The sequence below is a fragment of the Phoxinus phoxinus genome, assembly GCF_949152265.1.
Source record: "Phoxinus phoxinus genome assembly, chromosome: 4".
Classification (NCBI taxonomy): domain Eukaryota; kingdom Metazoa; phylum Chordata; class Actinopteri; order Cypriniformes; family Leuciscidae; genus Phoxinus; species Phoxinus phoxinus.
In genome coordinates, this window is record NC_136879.1 from 42,662,229 (window position 1) to 42,683,258 (window position 21,030).

The 21,030-nt window shown below is 36.4% G+C and overlaps 1 protein-coding gene across 1 annotated transcript; it reads right to left on the minus strand.

Moving 5' to 3' along the window:
* Nucleotides 1-19: 19 nt before the first annotated feature.
* On the minus strand, nt 20-20,781 carry psmd2 (proteasome 26S subunit ubiquitin receptor, non-ATPase 2). The gene is made up of 21 exons (XM_079608941.1): nt 20,146-20,781; nt 19,736-19,792; nt 17,720-17,884; nt 17,507-17,628; nt 16,130-16,354; nt 15,890-16,048; nt 15,636-15,780; nt 14,022-14,082; nt 13,801-13,947; nt 13,597-13,703; nt 11,366-11,493; nt 9,715-9,802; nt 7,755-7,917; nt 6,946-7,047; nt 6,701-6,843; nt 6,517-6,600; nt 5,064-5,232; nt 4,811-4,905; nt 2,774-2,900; nt 2,558-2,676; nt 20-519 (listed from the first exon to the last, which is right to left on the minus strand). The coding sequence occupies exons 1-21, from the start codon at nt 20,257-20,259 to the stop codon at nt 337-339; spliced, it is 2,703 nt and encodes a 900-aa protein (XP_079465067.1). The 5' UTR covers nt 20,260-20,781; the 3' UTR covers nt 20-336.
* Between the last annotated feature and the right edge of the window lie 249 nt (nt 20,782-21,030).

Consider the following 21,030-nt stretch of genomic DNA (forward strand, 5'->3'; position numbering starts at 1 on the left):
AGATATATCAGTAAGGATTGGAATAAGAATTTTTATATTAAAACATTTACAGTGACGGACACAATTTGACCACAATTCTTTTATTTTTGTATCTCAACCTTTTACAGAACAAGTAACAAAAAAAAACAACAAAACATGTTTAAAGCAGGAGGATAAACACACTCATTTCTTGCTCTAATTACAGAATGAGGAGAAACCGGCGAGGAGAGGGAGGGAGGGAGGGCGTGAGGAATCGTCGCAGTTTTCCCGCGCGAGAGAAAGACAGAAGGGGAGGAGGACGAGGTGCCTTTAAATACGATCAGAGGTCCCGGTTAGTGTGCGCTCCAGTCCGCGCGGCTAGGCGTCGTAGTTGGGGTTCTTGCGCAGGATGACGAAGCCCTCCAGGATGGGCGTGACGGGGAGGAACTCCTCTGTGGCGAGTTCGGCTCGCTCGCCGTGAGCCAGCAGCACCGGCGTGGTGTGAGTCTGGAAGCCCGTGATGGCTTTGGGTTTACCGGCCTGACCGACCACGTCCACAGCCTGGAGACACACGGCAAGGATCAGCACATCAGGCAACATCTAGTTGTGCACTTCTGATATCATTTAAAAGGGTCGTGCATTGAGAAATACATTTTTTCCTTGAGCTTTTTGACATGTAAGAGGTCCACTTTACTATAAACACATCCAGTGAGTTTCAGAACTAATAACTTCAATTCATCCACACACTAATGACACAATTACACACTTTATATTAATACATTAACACACGCGGCAAATGTGGTGTAATCCATGAAGAAAATAAATATATAATGCATCTAAATATAATGCTATAGATCTAAATATAATGCTATAGATCTAAATATAATTCTATAGATTTCAATGATGCTATATATTTTAATATGCTATAGATTTCAAGATAATGCTATAGAACTAAATATAATGCTATAGATTTCAATATGATGCTATAGATTTAAAAATAATGCTATAGATCTAAATATAGTTCTATAGATTTCAATATGATGCAATAGATTTCAATATGCTATAGATTTCAAGATAATGCTATAGAACTAAATATAATGCTATAGATCTAAATACAATTCTATAGATTTCAATATGATGCTATAGATTTCAATATAATGCTATAGAACTAAATATGATGCTATAGATTTCAAGATAATGCTATAGATTGCAATATAATGCTATAGATTTAAAAATAATGCTATAGATCTAAATATAATTCTATAGATTTTAATATGATGCTATAGATTTCAATATGCTATAGATTTCAAGATAATGCTATAGATTGCAATATAATGCTATAGATCTAAATATAATTCTATAGATTTCAATATGATGCTATAGATTTCAATATGATGCTATAGATTTCAATATAATGCTATAGAACTAATAGATTGCAATAATGCTATAGATTTCAATATGATGCTATAGATGTAAATATAATGCTATAGATTACAATATGATGCTATAGATGTAAATATAATGCTATAGACCTAAATATGATGCTATAGATTTCAATATAATGCAATAGATCTAAATATAATGCTATAGATTTCAAAATAATGCTATAGATTTCAATATAATGCTATAGATTACAATATAATGCTATAGATTTCAATATGATGCTATAGACCTAAATATAATGCTATAGACCTAAATAATGCTATAGACCTAAATATAATGCTATAGATCTAAATATAATGCTATATATTTCAATATAATTCTATAGATCTAAATATAACGCTATAGATTTCAATATAATACTATATATTTCAATATGATGCTATAGAACTAAATATAATGCTACGGATTTCAATATGCTATAGATTTAGATCTATATGATTTATATGATTCATAATAATATCTATATGATTAAGATCTTTAGATTTCAAGATAATGTTATAGATTACAATATAATGCTATATATTTCTATATGATGCTATAGAACTAAATATGATGCTATAGATTTCAAGATAATGTTATAGATTACAATATAATGCTATATATTTCTATATGATGCTATAGAACTAAATATGATGCTATAGATTTCAAGATAATGTTAAAGAGTACAATATAATGCTATAGGTCTAAATATGATGCTATAGATTTAAAAATATTGCTATACATTTAAATATATTGCTATACATTTAAATATATTGCTACATTTCAATAAAATGCTATACATTTCAATATAATGCTATACATTTCAATATAATGCTATACATTTCAATATAATGCTATACATTTCAATCTAATGCTATACATCTAATGCTATACATCTAATGCTATACATCTAATGCTATACATCTAATGCTATACATCTATTCTAAATATAATGCTATAGTATACATCTAAATATAATCCCATACATCTAAATATAATGCTATAATCAACACTTTTCACGATTAGTTAATCTTGAGAACTGTAATAGTAAAAACTAAGTACATATTTTCGAGAGAGTTCCACTTGTAATGCTCATTTCATATGCAAAATGTAAGCCAATCACATCAGTGGGTTTTTACAGCAGACACGCCCCTCAAACAGAGGGACACACACACACCTGTCCCACTCGGACGGACACTGGCAGAGGTCTGAGCTCCTCGTCGAATGTGACCAACATGCGAGGCTGCATCGCCGCCACCAACCCATAGAGAACGTAATGAGACTTTCCCAAGATTACTGCAGCGAGAGAGAGGAGACATTACAGGCACATGTCAGGCAGACATTACCGGTGTTGTTTTGATGTGGTGCTGGATGTTGAAAACCACGTTCTTACTGTTTTTGACGTCCAGGAACGACACGAGGACCGTGAGGAGTCCAGCGACGGCCACCTGACTCATGAGCTGCCGGTCACTGTGATACGGGCAGAGCGTCAGTGTGCCTTTACCCAGATGAGTGAGACCCTGAAACACACACACACACACACACACACACACACACACACACACACACACACACACACACACACACACACACACACACACACACACACACACACACACACACACACACACACACACACACACACACACACACACACACACACACACACACACACACACACACACACACACACACACACACACACACACACACACACACACACACACACACACACACACACACACACACACACACACACACACACACACACACACACACACACACACACTTCAGCAGCCGATCCGCTTCAACAGACACTTCAATGACGGGTTACTGGAAAATCACCGTCCCACAACACACGCCTGCCTCTAACTAAAAACTCAGAAATAGTTTCAATACTGTACTTAAGTTTTTATATTTTTGCAATTAATATGGTTTCATATTATGAGTGATCTGATAAAAACCTGAAATAAAATAAAAATTAAAAGGTAGAATTGTCTAAAAAAACTTTTATTCAAATTAGTTTAAACTGTCTTTATATACCAATACATAATTAAAATGCAAGTACTCTGACATAGAGAGTATAAAAAACTGAGTGACTCTAGTGTATTTGCGACTGCGCGCACGTGGGCGGAGCCAGTAATAGCGGCGGTAGTCATGGCGACGGAGAGTGAGTCGCGCAAGCCAATCACTTGTTTCGTTCCGGTAGGAATTAATGAGCTGTGTTTTTTGAAGATTAAATACACTAGAGTCACTCAATTTTTATACTCTCTTTTTCAAAGTACTTACATTTGAATTATGTATTGGTATATTAAGACAGTTTAAACAAATTTGAATAAAAGTTTTTTTTAGACAATTCTGACCTACCCTACCTTTAAAGGATTAGTTCACTTTAATAAAAACTTTTGCTGATAATTGACTCACCCCGATGTCATCAAGATGTCCATGTCTTTCTTTCTTCAGTGGAAAAGAAATGAAGGTTTTTGATGAACACATTTCTCCATATAATGGACGTCAATGGGCCCCAAACGGGTCAAGGTCCAGATGACAGTGTCAGCGCCGCTTCAACGGGCTTTAAACGACACCAGGCGATGAATACGGGTCTTATCTAGCGAAACCATCGTCATTTCAAACATAACTGAAAAAGTTTAAGTTTTATAAGCACAAACGCTCGCCTTGCTCTGTTCTGTGATGCGCGTTCGTCATGTAATATGCAGTTACGCTGTAAAGGTCACGCTTGACGAGTCAGTGTTTACAGATGTGCGGAAGGAGGACCATACACACATATTCAAATGTCTTTGTGTCAGGTTATCGGTTAAAATGCCCATCTCGTGTGCGTATCCTGGTGTTGGAATATTAAAAAGCCTAAAAATTTTTTTTCGTCAGGACAGAAATGTTTTACTTTTCACAGAAGCGTGACCTTTACAGCGTAACTGCGTATTACGTGACGTCACGAACGCGCATCACAGAACAGAGCAAGGAGAGCGCTTGTGCTTATAAAACTTAAACTTGTTTATTTATGTTTGAAATGACGATGGTTTCGCTAGATAAGAGCCGTATTCATCGTCTGGTGTCGTTTAAAGCCCGTTGAAGCGGCGCTGACACTGTCATCTGGACCTTGACCCGTTTGGGGCCCATTGACGTCCATTATATGGAGAAATGTGTTCATCAAAAACCTTAATTTCTTTTCGACTGAAGAAAGAAAGACATGGACATCTTGGAGGACATCGGGGAGAGTAAATTATCAGCAAAAGTTTTTTTTTAAAGTGAACTAATCCTTTAACCCTTTCGAATCATGTCCATGATTTTTGTGTGTGTTCACACATCAAGTACCAAAACCATTACCAAGTTTCGAACCATTTGAACGAAGTAAAAAAAAGCGCCTATAGACATTAGCAGGTCCATATTTTTCCGCCGTTGTTCTGCTCACCTGAGCGAGTCGGACCATGAAGAGGTTGTTGGGGTCTTTGGCGTGATACTGCGCCAGCTGTCTGAGCATCGCTGCTAAACGTGCGTTATTGGTGCCTGTAGAAAAAGACCAACACAGCAACCATGAAAACCGCACCCTCTGATTGGTTGAGGTGCGTTCAGTGCGTTTCAGCGCCTCTAGAGGCCACAACACAAGCATTAATTTCTATAGACTTATTATACAATTTTATATACATTAAATATAACTGACTGACCGCTTCCCACCATTCCCATGGCAAAGATGGAGTTGTGGGACACTTCCGGGTCGGCGTCGTGCGAGAACTTGCTGAGCGTGTCCAGGATGTTTAGTCTGGGATTGGAGACGGAGATCAGAGCGAGTGCTAGCGGAACCGCTCGCCGTAGCGTGGGCTCACCGTAACGCAGCTGCACACACACACACATCGGGGAATACAGCATTAGGGGAAGAGTTTCATATTTCATGCGCATTTGTTTATTAATATACATTTTTATTAGTAATTTATATAAATATTTGTTATGTAATTCTCTATATTAAATGTAATATACATTTATTTTTACATTTAATGTGAAATTATATAAACTTTTATATTCATATTTTTAATTAATAAATACATTTAATAAATGTATTTATATATACACTATTATATAATTTGACATTACATTTAATATACATTTTATAAATTATATTATACAATTATATATGTATAGTCATATATAATAAGTAGGTTATTAAATGTATTTAAATAAAAAATTTAAGATGTATTTTTTAAATACATGCATTTATGTATAATTTATATACATATTATATAATTTAATATAAAATATTAGATTTAATATAGATGAAACATTATAATAAACATCACATTTAGTGTTTAAAATAAAAAATTATACAATAATAGTTATATATAAATTATTAAATAAATATATTTTGTGCTCATTTGTTTATTAAATATACATTTATTTTAGTAATTTGTTTAAATATATATGATGTAATTATATATATTAAATAATACATGTTATATAAATGTATACAATTATTATAATAAATATTACATTCAGTATAAAATTATATAATACATATTTATAATGAATAAATACATTAAATAAATTATAACATTTATTTATATATAATATGTATTATATACTGTCATTTTCCATATTAAATTTCATATGAATTTAACAAATTATATTATAAATTTATATATGTATATTCATATATAAGGTAATGTATTTAAATCAAATAAAAAAAGAAATGAATTATTATTCTAGATGAATTTATTAAATTCATTTATAATTGATATACATACTTCTATAATTTAATATAACAAATTAATTTACTATAAATTAAAGAAATAGTATAATAAACATCACATTTAATATTTAAAATACAAAATGATATAATATTAGTTATATAAATATTTAATAATAATGTATAAGTAAATACATGCATTACATAAATAACTAATGAATTATAATAAGTGAAGCAGTTATTTATTAAATGTACTCATAATTTATATAAAAATGTATTATATATCAAATATTACATTTTATATAAATTAAAAAAAAGTATTATATACAAATTTGTACAATAATATTTGTTTAAATTATTATTAAATATGTATAAATGTATGCATTATATAAATGTAATGTTATAAATTATTATAATTTATTTATTAATGTAAAACTCACCAGGTGACCAAACGTGCGCAGGGCCATTTCTGAGCCGATCTCCTCGCCCATCGCGATGAGAGCGATACCCAACACCGCCACACCCTGCAGACAGCAGAATCAGCCTTACTGACACACACACACACACACACACACACACACACACACACACACACACTCAACGAGAACACACACACACACACACCTGATGGGAGCCCATATCTGCCGTCTCCTTCTTATCTTTGTCTTTTTTGTCTTTCTTGTCTTTATCGTCATCTTTGTCCTTGATGTCGTAATGCTCGCTGCAGATATGAAGCAACTGCTGCACCTTCAGAACGTTACCGGACCCTGAGAGACAGACGGGCGGTTACACACACACAAACACACACACACACGTGTTGTATAGGAAGCGTGTGACCTCTAACCTGTGTGAGGGAGTACTTGACTCACCTGCGTATGCGCAGATGTCCACCAGTGTGTTGGCGAAGCTACGGAAGGGTTCGGGAACGACTTGAAGAGCTGCTAGAGTGGTTTCGATCGCCTCACCTTTACCTGCACACACACACACACACACACACACACACACTGGTTTAAGTGATTATCAAATCACACATGCTGTGATTTACAGGGTTCCCACACTTCGGTTAACTTCAAATTCAAGGACCTTTCAAGGACTTTCCAGGTCCAATACCTCAAATTAAAGGACTTAATGTGGGGACACATTTCAAGTGAGAGCAAGGTTACATCGTGTGACCTTGTAAGATACATTGTTACAGTTTTGTGAACGTGAACGCCATGGCAACGTACAACACAAAGTACCTCACGCGGGAAACACTTAGGCCGCGTGTCTTTTCACGCTGACGAACTGATGTCTTTCCGCGTTTAAAACAACATTCCTTCTGATGTTCATTCATGTTTATTTGATGCTATAAATGAACTAGAAGGAAGAGATGATCGGTTCACGAGCGGCTTTAACTGAGGCGACACAGCGATCTGACACACACATTAAAGAGACACAAAACGCGATTTATTGTTTACATTTAGGTCAGTTAAATGACCAAATTTGAAAGGTGAGACTTTAATACGTTTAATATCAAAAGTAAGCTGGTCTGTGTCTGTCAGTGTCCTCTCTGCTCTACGATGTGTTTTTCACTGCGTGAGAACATGGTGTGTGTGTGAGAGAGGCGTGGCTTGTCAGACATAGCAACAGTAACTAAAGGGGGCGGGTCTTTGCGAACGCTCATCCGGCCGAGACGTACCCAGGTGGTTGAGTCCGAGGCCGAGCGGCAGCCAGCGGGCGTAAGTGTCTTTGAGCTCCTGCTCGCTCTTCTCCATGATGGTCTGCAGGACGGTGGACGTGACATCACCGTTACAGGAGCCCACAGCAATCATCCCACATGCCAGCGCAGTCACTCCCGCCACCTGCGTGTTCACACACAGATTCATCAAATACACACACACACACAGATCAAACGCTCATCCACGGCAAACTAGGGCCGTGCCAGTAAACTTGACAACGGCGCCACCGCGGTTATTATGTGGAAAAACAATAAAATTATATTTTTTTCCCGCTAATTTCAAAGAACAGACATTCAAAAATAATCTCCCAAAGTTTCGTAGTCCAGATAATTGAGTAAAGGAATTTAAATGACTATTAAAGTTTAGGAAGTTTTACAGCCATCCTCCTGTCAGACTCGCAGCGCTCTGTGTAAACAAGCTCAAGATCTCCTCAGAAAGATGAAATATTATTAATTTGAGAAATGTCGTGCTATATATTAATGTCTTTGGTCAAAATAAGCTGTAAAATAAATTGTTTATCCCGGATTTTGAAAGATATCAACAAAAAAACAGGCAAAAAAAACTTTTCAATTGGGAAAAAGAGGGCAGACGACCCATAATTAAAACGTGTATATCTTTACAACCATTCAAGGAATGACTTTGACTAGGATATCATTTGAAAGCGTATGGTCTCCTCTTTCCATTAATACCAAAACCTCATGATATTTGGGGTCACTGACTTATTTTGCTGAATCCGGTCACGTTATGACATGAGAGAAGCACAAAGCTTGGTTTACAAAATAAATAATAGGTTAGCAATTAAATGTTACATCGCAGCCATGGAAACGTTTGGATTCGTGACAAATAAAAATAATTTAAGCTTTGTCGCCTTAGTATTGTGTTTTGCAATCTGGTCGTCAGCGAATTTAACAATACTCCATTAGTTATTGTTCAACTGGACATGAAATCTCTCGTTTCTATTCCCAAATCTTCACTCACGTCTCACCCATTTTCACAGGAGATTATAAACTTTTCTTCCTTGGTTCGCTTTTAGGCCCATTATATTCATATTCTTTACTGTGGTAAAGTAGAAACGCGCTGTAGGACAGATTTTACCTACAATTTTACCTGCACGTCAAATTCTTTTTAACACAGTTTGCGCTTGTTATTATACTTGAGCCCCTTTCACACAGCGCGTTGATCCCGGGAAATTGCCAGAGTGCCTTCTGTGGGAACGCAAACACGTCCCGGGATTGATGCCGGCATCGATGCCGGGTTGGAGACCTAGTAACATTGCGTACGTTACACGTCCCATCCTGACGTCAAGTGTCTTTACGAGATCTTACCGGGATGTGTGTGAACGCACAGATCCCGGAAAATCACTGCCAGTGTGAATGAACCAAAATCAAATGATCCCGGGTCACATTATCCGTGTATTTTCCGGAATCTCTGTGTCTCACGACCTTCTGTGCCTGATGAAGGTCGTGAGACCGAAACGTTGCTAATAAAGGTTTTTTTAATTTGCAAGTACCGATATAGTGTGCGGGAGTTTCTTGTTTCCGGAATCTCTGTGTGAAAGGGCTTTGGTAAGGCACGTCAAGTTTATTTGTAAACCGCGCGTGTGTGATTTTAGTTTCGCTTTCTCTGGTAGCGCAAAATCAAACAGCCTAAATGCTGGAAGATAAAATTCGCTCTTCAGACCATTTTACAACAAGTAGAAAACATGAAGATATCAGAAAGAGATTTCTCTTTCCTGCTTGTGTCCCACATCCCTCTTGACGCGCAGAGCGGAACTTTTTAAAAAATATTCAACTTTTTTTTTTTTTTCAAAACAACCTCCCAACCAACGCGCCGCCGCCACCAGTGGTTGGTCCATTACCACCGCGGTGGTAAAAAACTGCCACCGTCACAGCCCTACTGCAAACACACACACACACACACCTCCATGCTGGATTTGGAGTCTCCCATGACAGGAAGGAGGAGAGAGAGAACATCTTCTCTGTTAGAGCCGGCGTACGCCAGACCCAACCTACACAAACACAAAGCATTACAAATAACAATCATACATTCATTGTTATGGAATAAGAGACATTTTCATCCAGGTTTTAATTTAATCAGTAAACCTTATAAGTATGCAGTGTCTGAAGCACTAGATAGAATGACAAAAATAAAGCATATTTTGCAACTCAAACATCACAACAGATCTTACGGTACTTTGCATTTTAACATTTTTACAGTGCGATGTAGGGCTGGGCGATAAAACGATAACGATAATTATCGCGATATAATTTTTCTCGATAAAACGATATCAAGAGTTCGATAAATGTTCGATAATTTTTTTTGCGCCAAAAGCGGAACGAATCTCATTTGAACCACGCGCGCCACACGGACCGTTTATCCGCTCGGCTCAAAGTCCAAACGGCAGCGCGAGTTCACTAGAGCAGACGCGTTTACCCTGATCGGTCTCGAGATCCAGTGAGAGCGCTTGAGTTCAGCGGAACACAAATGTCTCAGTGATTTAAACCAGTTTAAATGCAGATGAGACCGCGCTGACGAACAGGAGAAGCACTGTGCGCGGCGATACAGTCAGAAGGCTTTTCCGTCTAAAGTTACACATTCCCATCATTCACCACGGATTTAACGTTACTGTAACGTTAGCCTAGTAATATTAACTGCACCATGAAATGTGGGATATATATATATTGAATTGTATAATATTATTTATGTAGACAATGTATTAAAGGACTAATGGAATATAATTACAGTTTTTAATAATGTATTTAGGCTACTGGTTTTCATAAATACCATAGAAACCATAAAGTTACATTTTATCTGTGGTTATCATGATCTAAATGCATGATGCTGGATGACCAATGGTTAATTTTAATAAAACTAAAGAATATTACATTTTACCAAATAAAAATAATGTTGTTACTTTTTTTTAACAGATGTTACTGGTTTTGTTAATGAACATAATTTGTATATAGTTAAATCTGCATCCTAACTCAAGCTAATACTACTGAAATAAAGATATTTATTTTGGTAAGGAAAAATGACAAATGTTTGAATGTTCTACCTCGGATTTGTGAATGTTCACCTGTTTGTCATGATATGTTCTGACAATAAAGAGTAGTTTAAAAACACAACGCTCTGGTTTCTACAGCTTTCACTTAGGAGTACAAATCTGTCTTTAAACTTGAAATAAATAAAGATTTGACATTTATCGATAATTATCGATATCGACTGATATAAAAAAAAATATTGTGATATTTTTTTTTGGCCATATCGCCCAGCCCTAGTGCGATGTATTTAAACATTCTCTAATATACATATACAAATCTTATATGCTTCCCTTTTAAGATTAAACAGTGAGTCATATGCATCTATTCCACTACCAATGTTTTTGATAATAAATTTAGATGAAAATCAAAAAAAGACCATACAGATTTTTTTATTTTTATTAAAACATTTAATAGGGCCCTATTACTGTTAAGTGTAATAAACTATTAGATTGTTTATTAAAATTTTATTAAACCATTAAAACAAAAACAAAAAATAACTTAAGAAATGGTTTGTGTCATTTGTGAATTACCCAAAAATGGCTCCGATCCTCATGATGTTGCTGTTGTGCAAGACGTAATCGGACAGCAGAGCCAGAGCGGGATCACACTCGTTACGGACGCCCGAGTTCACGATGCCACACGCCAACAGCGCCCCGGACTGAAAGAAATAAGTCAAATAAATAATTCAGAAAATATTCCCAGGTTTTTCTCTCCAATCAGTAGCGCTGTTTGCTTCTGGCTTTAGCAGCGCATAAATGTCCAATTTTGCAGTCGCAACTTTGAATGGATTGATTGTCTTATTTAATGCCACGTCAGCATCTAAGGCTATTTTCATGGCAAAAATAAATGTACAAAAATACAAATATCATATGAAAACAATAAAACCAAGCAAACAAACATGACATGTTTGTTAAATTGACTGACAGTTTGGCTTGTGTGTGTATGTGTGTGGCTTGTTGTTGATATTGACCAATTGTTCTATTTTACATGTTGGTTTAGTAATGTTTTTATTCATATTAACCTGTAGGGACAGCAGATGTAAAATAGCATTTTGGCTAATTTTGGCACACTGTACATTTATTTATGTATTATTAGTGTGCATTGTCCCTGTTAAATAAACCTGAAATAAATAAATAAATAATGACAAGTCATATTATATATATATATATATATATATATATATTTTTTTTAATTAACATATGATAAAAAAAAATCCAAAACCTTTTCAGGCATAATCTTACTAAATAAGTCCTTAAGTGAAATAACTTCATAAAAGAGCATTCTACTTGTATTAAAGGTATAGTGGAAGATGTTCTTTTTCCAGGTGGATCATGGCCGTTGTACGTGCTCGTCCCTAGGTAGTTTACACTTTCAGGTGTGTGTGTGTGTGTGTGTGTGTGAGCTACGGTTTCAGCCATTCATTGAAGCTCGCCGTTCTCACCGGGTTTTTTCAAAATGTCTGAGGGTCGCAAGAGAAAAAGTGTCTACGAATTGTATGACAAGAAGAGAAAGACCTCTGAAGAAAGTGTTTTTGGGAGAATATTTCACACGCTGGTGTGCACTAAAAGCACAGGTTGATGCCTCAGTCGCGAAGTTTCTACTCGACAGGTAAAGTTTAGCATGCTATTTGGAGAAATCCATTTAAAATCACTGCTAGTAAAAGTTAATGTAAGCTATGATTAGCGATGCTAGCCGTGCAGACACGGTAAACATCTCAATTTGTCTAAAGTAGCCTTATGACCAAATGGTAAAAGGTATCACGCTGAAATGTTATAAAACCTTGTGTTCATTTTTGATCATTCCAATGTGTTCCTGTTCACCATAGTATTTATTACACAAATGCAACAAGCTACTTCATTGCAGATCATGTCTTGAGTCCTCAATCGATAGTATAATAAGTAAATGAATAATAGGTCGAGTGTTGCGCATGTGCACTTTTTCAAAAAGTGGAGAGGGCGGTTCTTTTCTAAAATTCGGGAAAATCTTCCACAATACCTTTAAGTTTAATGACTAATGATCTTCGCAACTTCACTGTTAAGCTAATTTCTATTATAACTGTAAAGCTGCTTTGAAACTATCCATACTGTTAAAAGCGCTATAATAAATGAAGATGACTTGACTTGTATTAAACCCAGGACAGTCCAATAAAATATGTGACCCTGGACCACAAAACCAGTCACATGGATATTGAAATTGAGATTTATACATCATCTGAAAGCTGAATAAATAATCTCTCCATTGATGTGTGGTTTGTTAGGATAGGACAATATTTGGTCGAGACACAACTATTGAAAATCTGGAATCTGAGGAGCAAAAAAATGTAAACATTGAGAAAATCTCCTTTAAAGTTGTGCATTTATGTTCACGATTGTGCTGCATTCACTCACAAAAATACATGTTTTATATATTTACGGTAGGACATTACTAAATATCTTCATGGAACATGATCTTAATATCCTCATGATTTTTGGCATAAAAGAAAAATCTATACAATGTATAGTTGGCTATTGCCACAAATATACCCGTGCGACTGTGACTGGTTTTGTGATCCAGGGTCACATGTGTTTAACAGATAAGGGAATCTTATAAAACATGCATAGAGTTGGGTCATCACCTTTAAGCAAAAAAAAAAAGCGTGAGTCAAACTTTTGACCTATACGACATCTGGTGTAGACCACTTGATCAGATCTAGTTTTAAGTGATTAAAAGTGTTTGAAATTTCCAGATACTTTGAATGGAAACATGGCTACCGAGTGCATACCTTGATGTAGTCCTCGGATGAATAGAGATATTTATCGATCTGTGTCAGACCACCGTCCACGTCCCACAGCAGGATCATTCCCAGAGAGGCCGCAGCGCTGAGCATGCCTAAAACACACACACACACACATTTAACACAAAGATCATCACAATAACAACAGCAGATTTATGCTGTTTAGCAACCTAGAGATGTGGCTGTTCTCACCATGGTCCTTGTTCTTGTATAGCCACTTGTTTCCGTCCTCCGTGAGCAGTTTGTCCTGTCCGAACGCAGCGTTAACGAACCCGTTGACGAACGAGGAGGCGAGGTTCATGCGAGCGGAGTCCACCTGTGAGCCGCTGCCACCAAACCCTGAAAGAAACACACCGTTAGTAAAACACTAAAATAAATTTGAATTTGAATTTAATGAGATCCGCAGGCCTTACGGTTGTTCTCCAGGTGGGTTTTGTAAATGTCATCTGGAACTTTGGGCTCCATGATGTCGAGCTACAGGGGAAAGGGTCAGAATATAACATCTACAAATACGGACATGCAACTGACTAAATATTATAAATGTAAATGTGAATCTCAAAACAACATGTCTGGGACATTATAAGACAATAAGGCACATTTCAGCTCAAAATGATCCTTTAGATGACACAAAATGACACAATAGAATTACATTTTCAATAATTTATTTAAATTGGCATTAATCAAATTCAGTGCAAGAAATCAAAAAATAAAATTATTTTTGTTAGTATAAAATTCATGTTTTTTAAATCTTTTTCTAAATCTTTCTTTAATTTCATTTTAAACTTGTAAAAAAAGAGGCTTATAATAATGTATAAAAAAATTCATGAATATAAATTTAATTTTGAAGTGAAGTCTTAAGACATTTTCATGATAAAACATTTTACTGCAATTCTAATTGTAATGCGATATATAGATCGACAGAATGATAGAACGAACGATAGAATAGATAATATAGAGAAATAGATAGAACGAATGAACGAACGATAGAATAGATATAGATATATAGATAGAACGATAGAATGAACAATATAATAGATGTATACAACGAACGATAGAATAGATATAGAGAAATAGATAGAATGATAGAACGAACGATAGAATAGATATAGAGAAATAGATAGAATGATAGAACGAACGATAGAATAGATATAGAGAAATAGATAGAATGATAGAACGAACGATAGAATAGATATAGAGAAATAAATAGATAGAATGATAGAACGAACGATAGAATAGATATAGATTTAGAAAGACAGATATAGACATATAGATCGACAGATAGATAAATAGATAGAACGAATGAACGAATGAACGATAGGACGAACGATAGAATAAATATAGATATATAGATAGAACGACAGAATGAACGATAGAATAGATATAGATATATAGATAGAACGATACAACGAACGATAGAATAGATGTATACAACGAACGATAGAATAGATATAGAGAAATAGATAGAACGAATGAACGAACGATAGGACGAACGATAGAATAGATATAGAGAAATAAATAGATAGAATGATAGAACGAACGATAGAATAGATATAGATTTAGAAAGACAGATATAGACACATAGATCGACATATAGATAAACAGATAGAACGAATGAACGAACGAACGATAGGACGAACGATAGAATAGATATATAGATAGAACGATAGAATAGATATAGATAGACAGAACAATAAATTAAATCCAGGATTTATATGATGGTTTAAAATGTAAATCTGGTTATTTTTAAACAAGGTTTAAAGTTTGGTGCAACAGCATTATTAGATGAACCTTGCTTTAATCTAGATTTAAGATTAATCCTCATTGGTGCAACCGACCAAATTATGCATATTTACAACTGTACTTTACAACTGACAAAATATAAAATATTTTTGTTGCACTGTAATAATGATAAACTTTCATGTCTTGAGGATTGTCATGAAGATGATGTCGAATGATCCTAAAAAATAGGCTAAATGGATATTTTTCTGTGTGTGTGTGTGTGTGTGTGTGTGTGTGTGTGTAAGCACCTCTCTAGCGAGAGCCAGGAAGTTGCTGTTGAGCTGCACGTTGGACATGATCTCCGTCAGATCTTCATAATCCTCCACATCTTCATTGAGCTCCAGGAACATGCCGTGACGACCCAACATGAACGACATCTGCTTCTGAATGACACTACACACACACACACACACACACGTTACTATCAGTTATGCAACTCGAGATACAGTTTTCAGGAGACAAACTGAGTGTAAATGATCAATTATGTGCATGTTTGTCATACATGTCCTTGCAGGAAGTAAAGATCTTCTCCACCAGCTCCACGTCATTAAGCATCAGTGCGAGTCTGAGGGCTTCTGGGTAACGGTTAAACTTGCGGAAGATGTTGAGAGCGCATTTCAACAGAGCCGAGTTCTCCGGCTCAGGGACGTAACTCACACAGCTGGAGACACAGACACACCATCAAAACAGGAAGACACCTAAAAAGACATGTTCAGATGCATTGTGGGTAATCGTGTCGCACCTGGTGAGGTAAAGGCAGACTTTAGCGTAGGCGTTTTCATCGATGTACGTATCCAGCATGTTCAGACGCTCGATTTCCATCAGGAGGTCACAGGCCTCGTGCTCGGCATTGTGGGCCATGTTATACGGGACGATCTCTTTGACCAGCTTCAGAAGCAATTCCTGTTGTGCTTTATCAGCTTCCTCGATCTCCTGCCATTCCTTAGCGACCTCTCCGGCAAGATGCCTGGAAAAAACACACACACACACACACACACACACACACACACACGGTTAGTTACGGAAAGAGCTGGAAAGTTCCCAGAATGCATTAAAGAAAGTTTGAACTACGGGTGGTTCATAGGGTCAAATAAAGCCTCCTTTAACGTCACTATTTTTGACCCGTTCTGGCAAAAAAAAAAAAAAAGTTATGAGCAAATTTTCTCTTTCTTTTCACATTCTTTATTAAAAAAAATATATATATAAAAAAAACTGAGCTAAACCTGAAGTCCTGATATTTGAAATCACCAAACCTCTCCCCAATTTATCTTGATAGCCCCGCCCCCAAATAAAAAAACACTATGCAACATGCCCCTCCCCCATCATAAGTGGACACGCCCCTTCCTGCTGATTGGCTGCAAATGTTTCGGTGCTCGATACGATACATTTAACAGTGTTTCTCAGAAATCGCTTACCACATATTTAAGCTTTATTTTGATTATCAAAAACTATTTTTAAAACGATGGTATAATGCCCTTTTCACAAGATGTTCAATAAGTCTGTGATGTCCCCAGAGTGTGTGTGCGAAGTTTTAGCTCAAAATTCCCCACAGATATTTTTATATATCATGTTAAAATCGTCACTTTTAGAGGGTGAGCAAAAACATATCGTTTTGTGTCTGTCCCTTTAAATGCAAATGAGCTGCTGCTCCCGGCACAGGGGGCGGAGCTTCAACAGCTCGTGTCCTTTTACCTCACACACACACACACTCTGAACATTTCACAAACTTTTAGTCTTTTATGTTCAAACCGGAGTCAGACAATGATGGAGAGACTCAAGAAGAAGTGACAACATGTAGAAGAACAGGACATTTCTGAATGCTTAGTTGATGAATTTATGTGTAGTTATCTTCTAGTCACTGATTAGCATATATCATGATAATCTATAAATCGTGTTCTGGGGGCGGGGTTTATGTAAATTTTAGGGTTGGTGATGTCACTAACCCGGGAGGAATGTCGTGTAGTTCCTACCAGCCGTTTGTTGTAGTCTTTAAAAAATTATTTCTCTATAAGCAAATATCTCCCTTTGCTTTAAACTTTGAGCGTTGTAACTTTGCAGATGTTGTTTATGATCAAACAGCAACATTACACACTAACTACAGCTAGATAGGTGCTGGTACCTGACGTATTCGTGTCCCCATGACGCGAGCTCCTCCTGCGAGCCCAGAAGACGATACTTCAGACACTCTCGCTCGGTGCTCATGGTCATGGCGAGCACAGAAACCACGTCAGCGCAGAAATGCTGGCGAACAGAGACGGATCGACACACAAGCATAAGCTGATTGTTCTAATGAAACCATCAGAGCCACATGTGACTGACGCCGCAAACACACCTTGTTCTCTCCGGGCGCCATGCTCTGGTAGATCTCCTTGAGTTTGGCGTAATGGGGTCGCAGGAACTTGAGCGGTTTGGGCACTGATGTCATGGAGGTCGTGGAGGAGCGGATCTGACGCCGCAGTTCCTCCAGAGCCGGACGATACAGAGACGTGTCCGTCTCCTGCGCGACAGAGAAAACAAGCGTCTTGACCCACAACACATTTAACTTTGAGTGACACTGAATATTCGTCAGGATGTGATTTGATTGTATTGTGGAAAAAATGAGAAGTGACATTTTTGGTATTTGTTTTTGCATCAACAAGTAATTTAAGAAATTCATAACACTTTCATCCATTATTGTTAAAACTAATTCTAGTTACACTTTACAATAAGGTCTCACTTGTTAGTATTAGTTAACATTAAAGGTTGTGTAGGTAAGAAATGTCTAAAGAACTTTTTTTCAAATTGGCTTTAACTGTCTTTATATACCAATACATAATTAAAATGTAAGTACTTTGAAAAAGAGAGTATAAAAATTGAGTGACTATAGTGTATTTAATCTTCAAAAAACACAGCTCATTAATTCCTACCGGGACGAGACAAGTGATTGGCTTGCGCGACTGTCACTCTCCGTCGCCATGACTACCGCCGCTATTACTGGCTCCGCCCACGTGCGCGCAGTCGCGCACCCGTTTTTAGGTGGGAGTGAATGGAATTAATGAGCTGTGTTTATTGAAGATTAAATACACTATAGTCACTCAGTTTTTATACTCTCTATGTCAGAGTACTTGCATTTTAATTATGTATTGGTATATAAAGACAGTTTAAACAAATTTGAATAAAAGTTTTTTTTTTAGACAATTCTGACCTACCCTACCTTTAACAATATATTTTGAAAGCATTTATACACCTTTTTTAATGTTAGTAAAAATTAATAAATACTGTAAAATAAAAAATATTGCATGCCTTTGTAACTTTTTTGCAGTTTAACGTGTTAAAATATTTTGCATTCAACACAACATTAGTTTTTTTTAATGAGATGCAAAACAATAACTCAAATCTGTACTGGTGTCTGTGAACAAACACATAAAAGACCGAAAAACACAGTTCTTTCGCACTTAAACAGACAAAAACACACAAAATGATGTACAAATTTCTGTTTGTTAAGTATCCTCTTATATGTAGGGCTGTAATCAACCAAAGAAAATCTTGGTCGACTGAAGTCCTGACATTTTCGACTAAAAATGACGTTAGGAAATTTTTTTTAAAATAAATTTTAGGGATGGGCGATATGGCCTAAAATCCATATTGCGATATACATTGCAGCCTCTTGCGATAACGATATATATCACGATATATAAATGATAATAAAACCATTTCAGAACAGGTTACACAGACCCTAAGGAAAGCCAAACAACTGCTAAATGTATTTTTTTTTTTTAAAGAAAGAAAGAAACGGTGTATGTAGTTTTGAGAACATTTATTGTGCAAAACTGTAATTATGCAACATAATGTTGCAGATAAATAAAATTCAAGTACACTAGACTTTAAGTAGCCCTAATGTTTATATTATGGCTAGCAGCTTATGAAACCCCAAATTCAAAATTGAAAAATAAAAAAACATTTATAGTGTACTGTATGTTATTTCTACATTGTTTTGGATACTCAATGTGAAAGTATTGCAATATGACAATATTAATTAAAACCTTTATTTTTTTAATCGATTGACATCACTAGTAAAACAATTGTGCATTGTTTGTTCGTGCTAGTTAACTAATAATGCTATCAAATACATATTTTGATCTTAATAATGTATTAGTAAATGTTGAAATTAACATTAAGATTGGAAATGCTGTATAAGTCTTGGTTAATTTTAACAAGTATTAACAACTGGAACCTTACTGTATATTGAAACCCAGTTTTCTTACATTACAAAGTACGTTACTATTTGATTCTTCTTCAAATGTGTCAAATTGACAGTTAAACCAGGAATAATTAATAAATAAATCCAACATAAACAATCTCAACTTACACCAAGTCTTTCCACGAGCATCTCCAACTCCTCCTGAAGCAGTTTGTCCTCCTCTGACTGCAAAAAACAACACAAAAACATCAGAGAAATTATTATTATCAACACCAGACCTCTGTAAACATTTAAAGATAGTTATTTGTAAAAACAGACCAGGGTTTTCTATTAACTTTATCCATACATCCCTGTGTTTATACAACGATATGATACATATAACGCACACATAAGAGTCTTATAATCACATACGCGTTGTTTTAAAGTGTTGTGTGCCGAAAGAGATTGATATTCATTGATAACTCATACATAATCACAGACATTGCTGTGTTGTGTGAGTGTGTGTGAGTGTGTGTGAGTGTCTGGCCTGCAGAGTGACTCAGGCGGAATTCAAACGCGGGTGTTTTTCTCTCTCTCACCAGCTCCTGCTCCTCTTTCTTCTCTTTCTTGTCTTTTTCTTTCCCTGCCGGTTGTTTGTCCTTCTCCTCCTTGATTTCCTCCTGCTTTTTCTCCTTTTTTACGGTTTCCTCCATGATTTTGTTGCTGCTGTTTCTCTGAATGCGAGTCACTACCGCTGCTGCTGCTTCTTCTTCTACGGCTGAGGCGTTATGGCACCGCGCGCTCTACTGTCTCCTGCTGACCGCACTGAGAACTGCACTGTATATTAAAGTCCCCCGGTGGTGAAAATCCAGTAATGTTGTGTGTATAGGCCTGTGTCTATATGTAGTGTTTATAATCTGCTTTAAGACAAACCATATGTCAATTCATAATTCAACACCATTGCTGAGTATTTTGTCCTTAAAACTGCAGTGAACCAAAGTGTCTCAAAAACACGGTTTGAGAATGTCGTATCGGCCTCTCTGATGAATAAAGCAGTTGTTGTGCTTTTAAAATCTGAGGCGCTAGTTAATCAGTTGACTGTCAGTGGTATATGCAGCAGGGGATCAATCTTCAGCTGGCTGGCAGGAGCCACTGGCAGGCAGTGACGTGCGCTGATGTCTTAAAGAGGGTAGGCACTGAGTTATGAAAGCCAGATTACCTACATGATTTATTGTATAGTTTGCCTACCCAGACCGCACATCACTGCTGGCAGGTCACGTGACCTGCCAGTGGGTGGCTGGCAGCTGGCAGCTGCCAGTCTGTTTCGTGATTGGTCAGTGGCTGGCTAGTCTGGCAATCTGCATTTGGCATGTTTCAAAAACCATTGATTTTTGGCAGTTTTGTGTTTTGTGTTCCTCCCTCTCTAGCTCATCTATCATACATCTGTTGATATGATTATGTTCTTTTGCATGATTGGCGTTTTA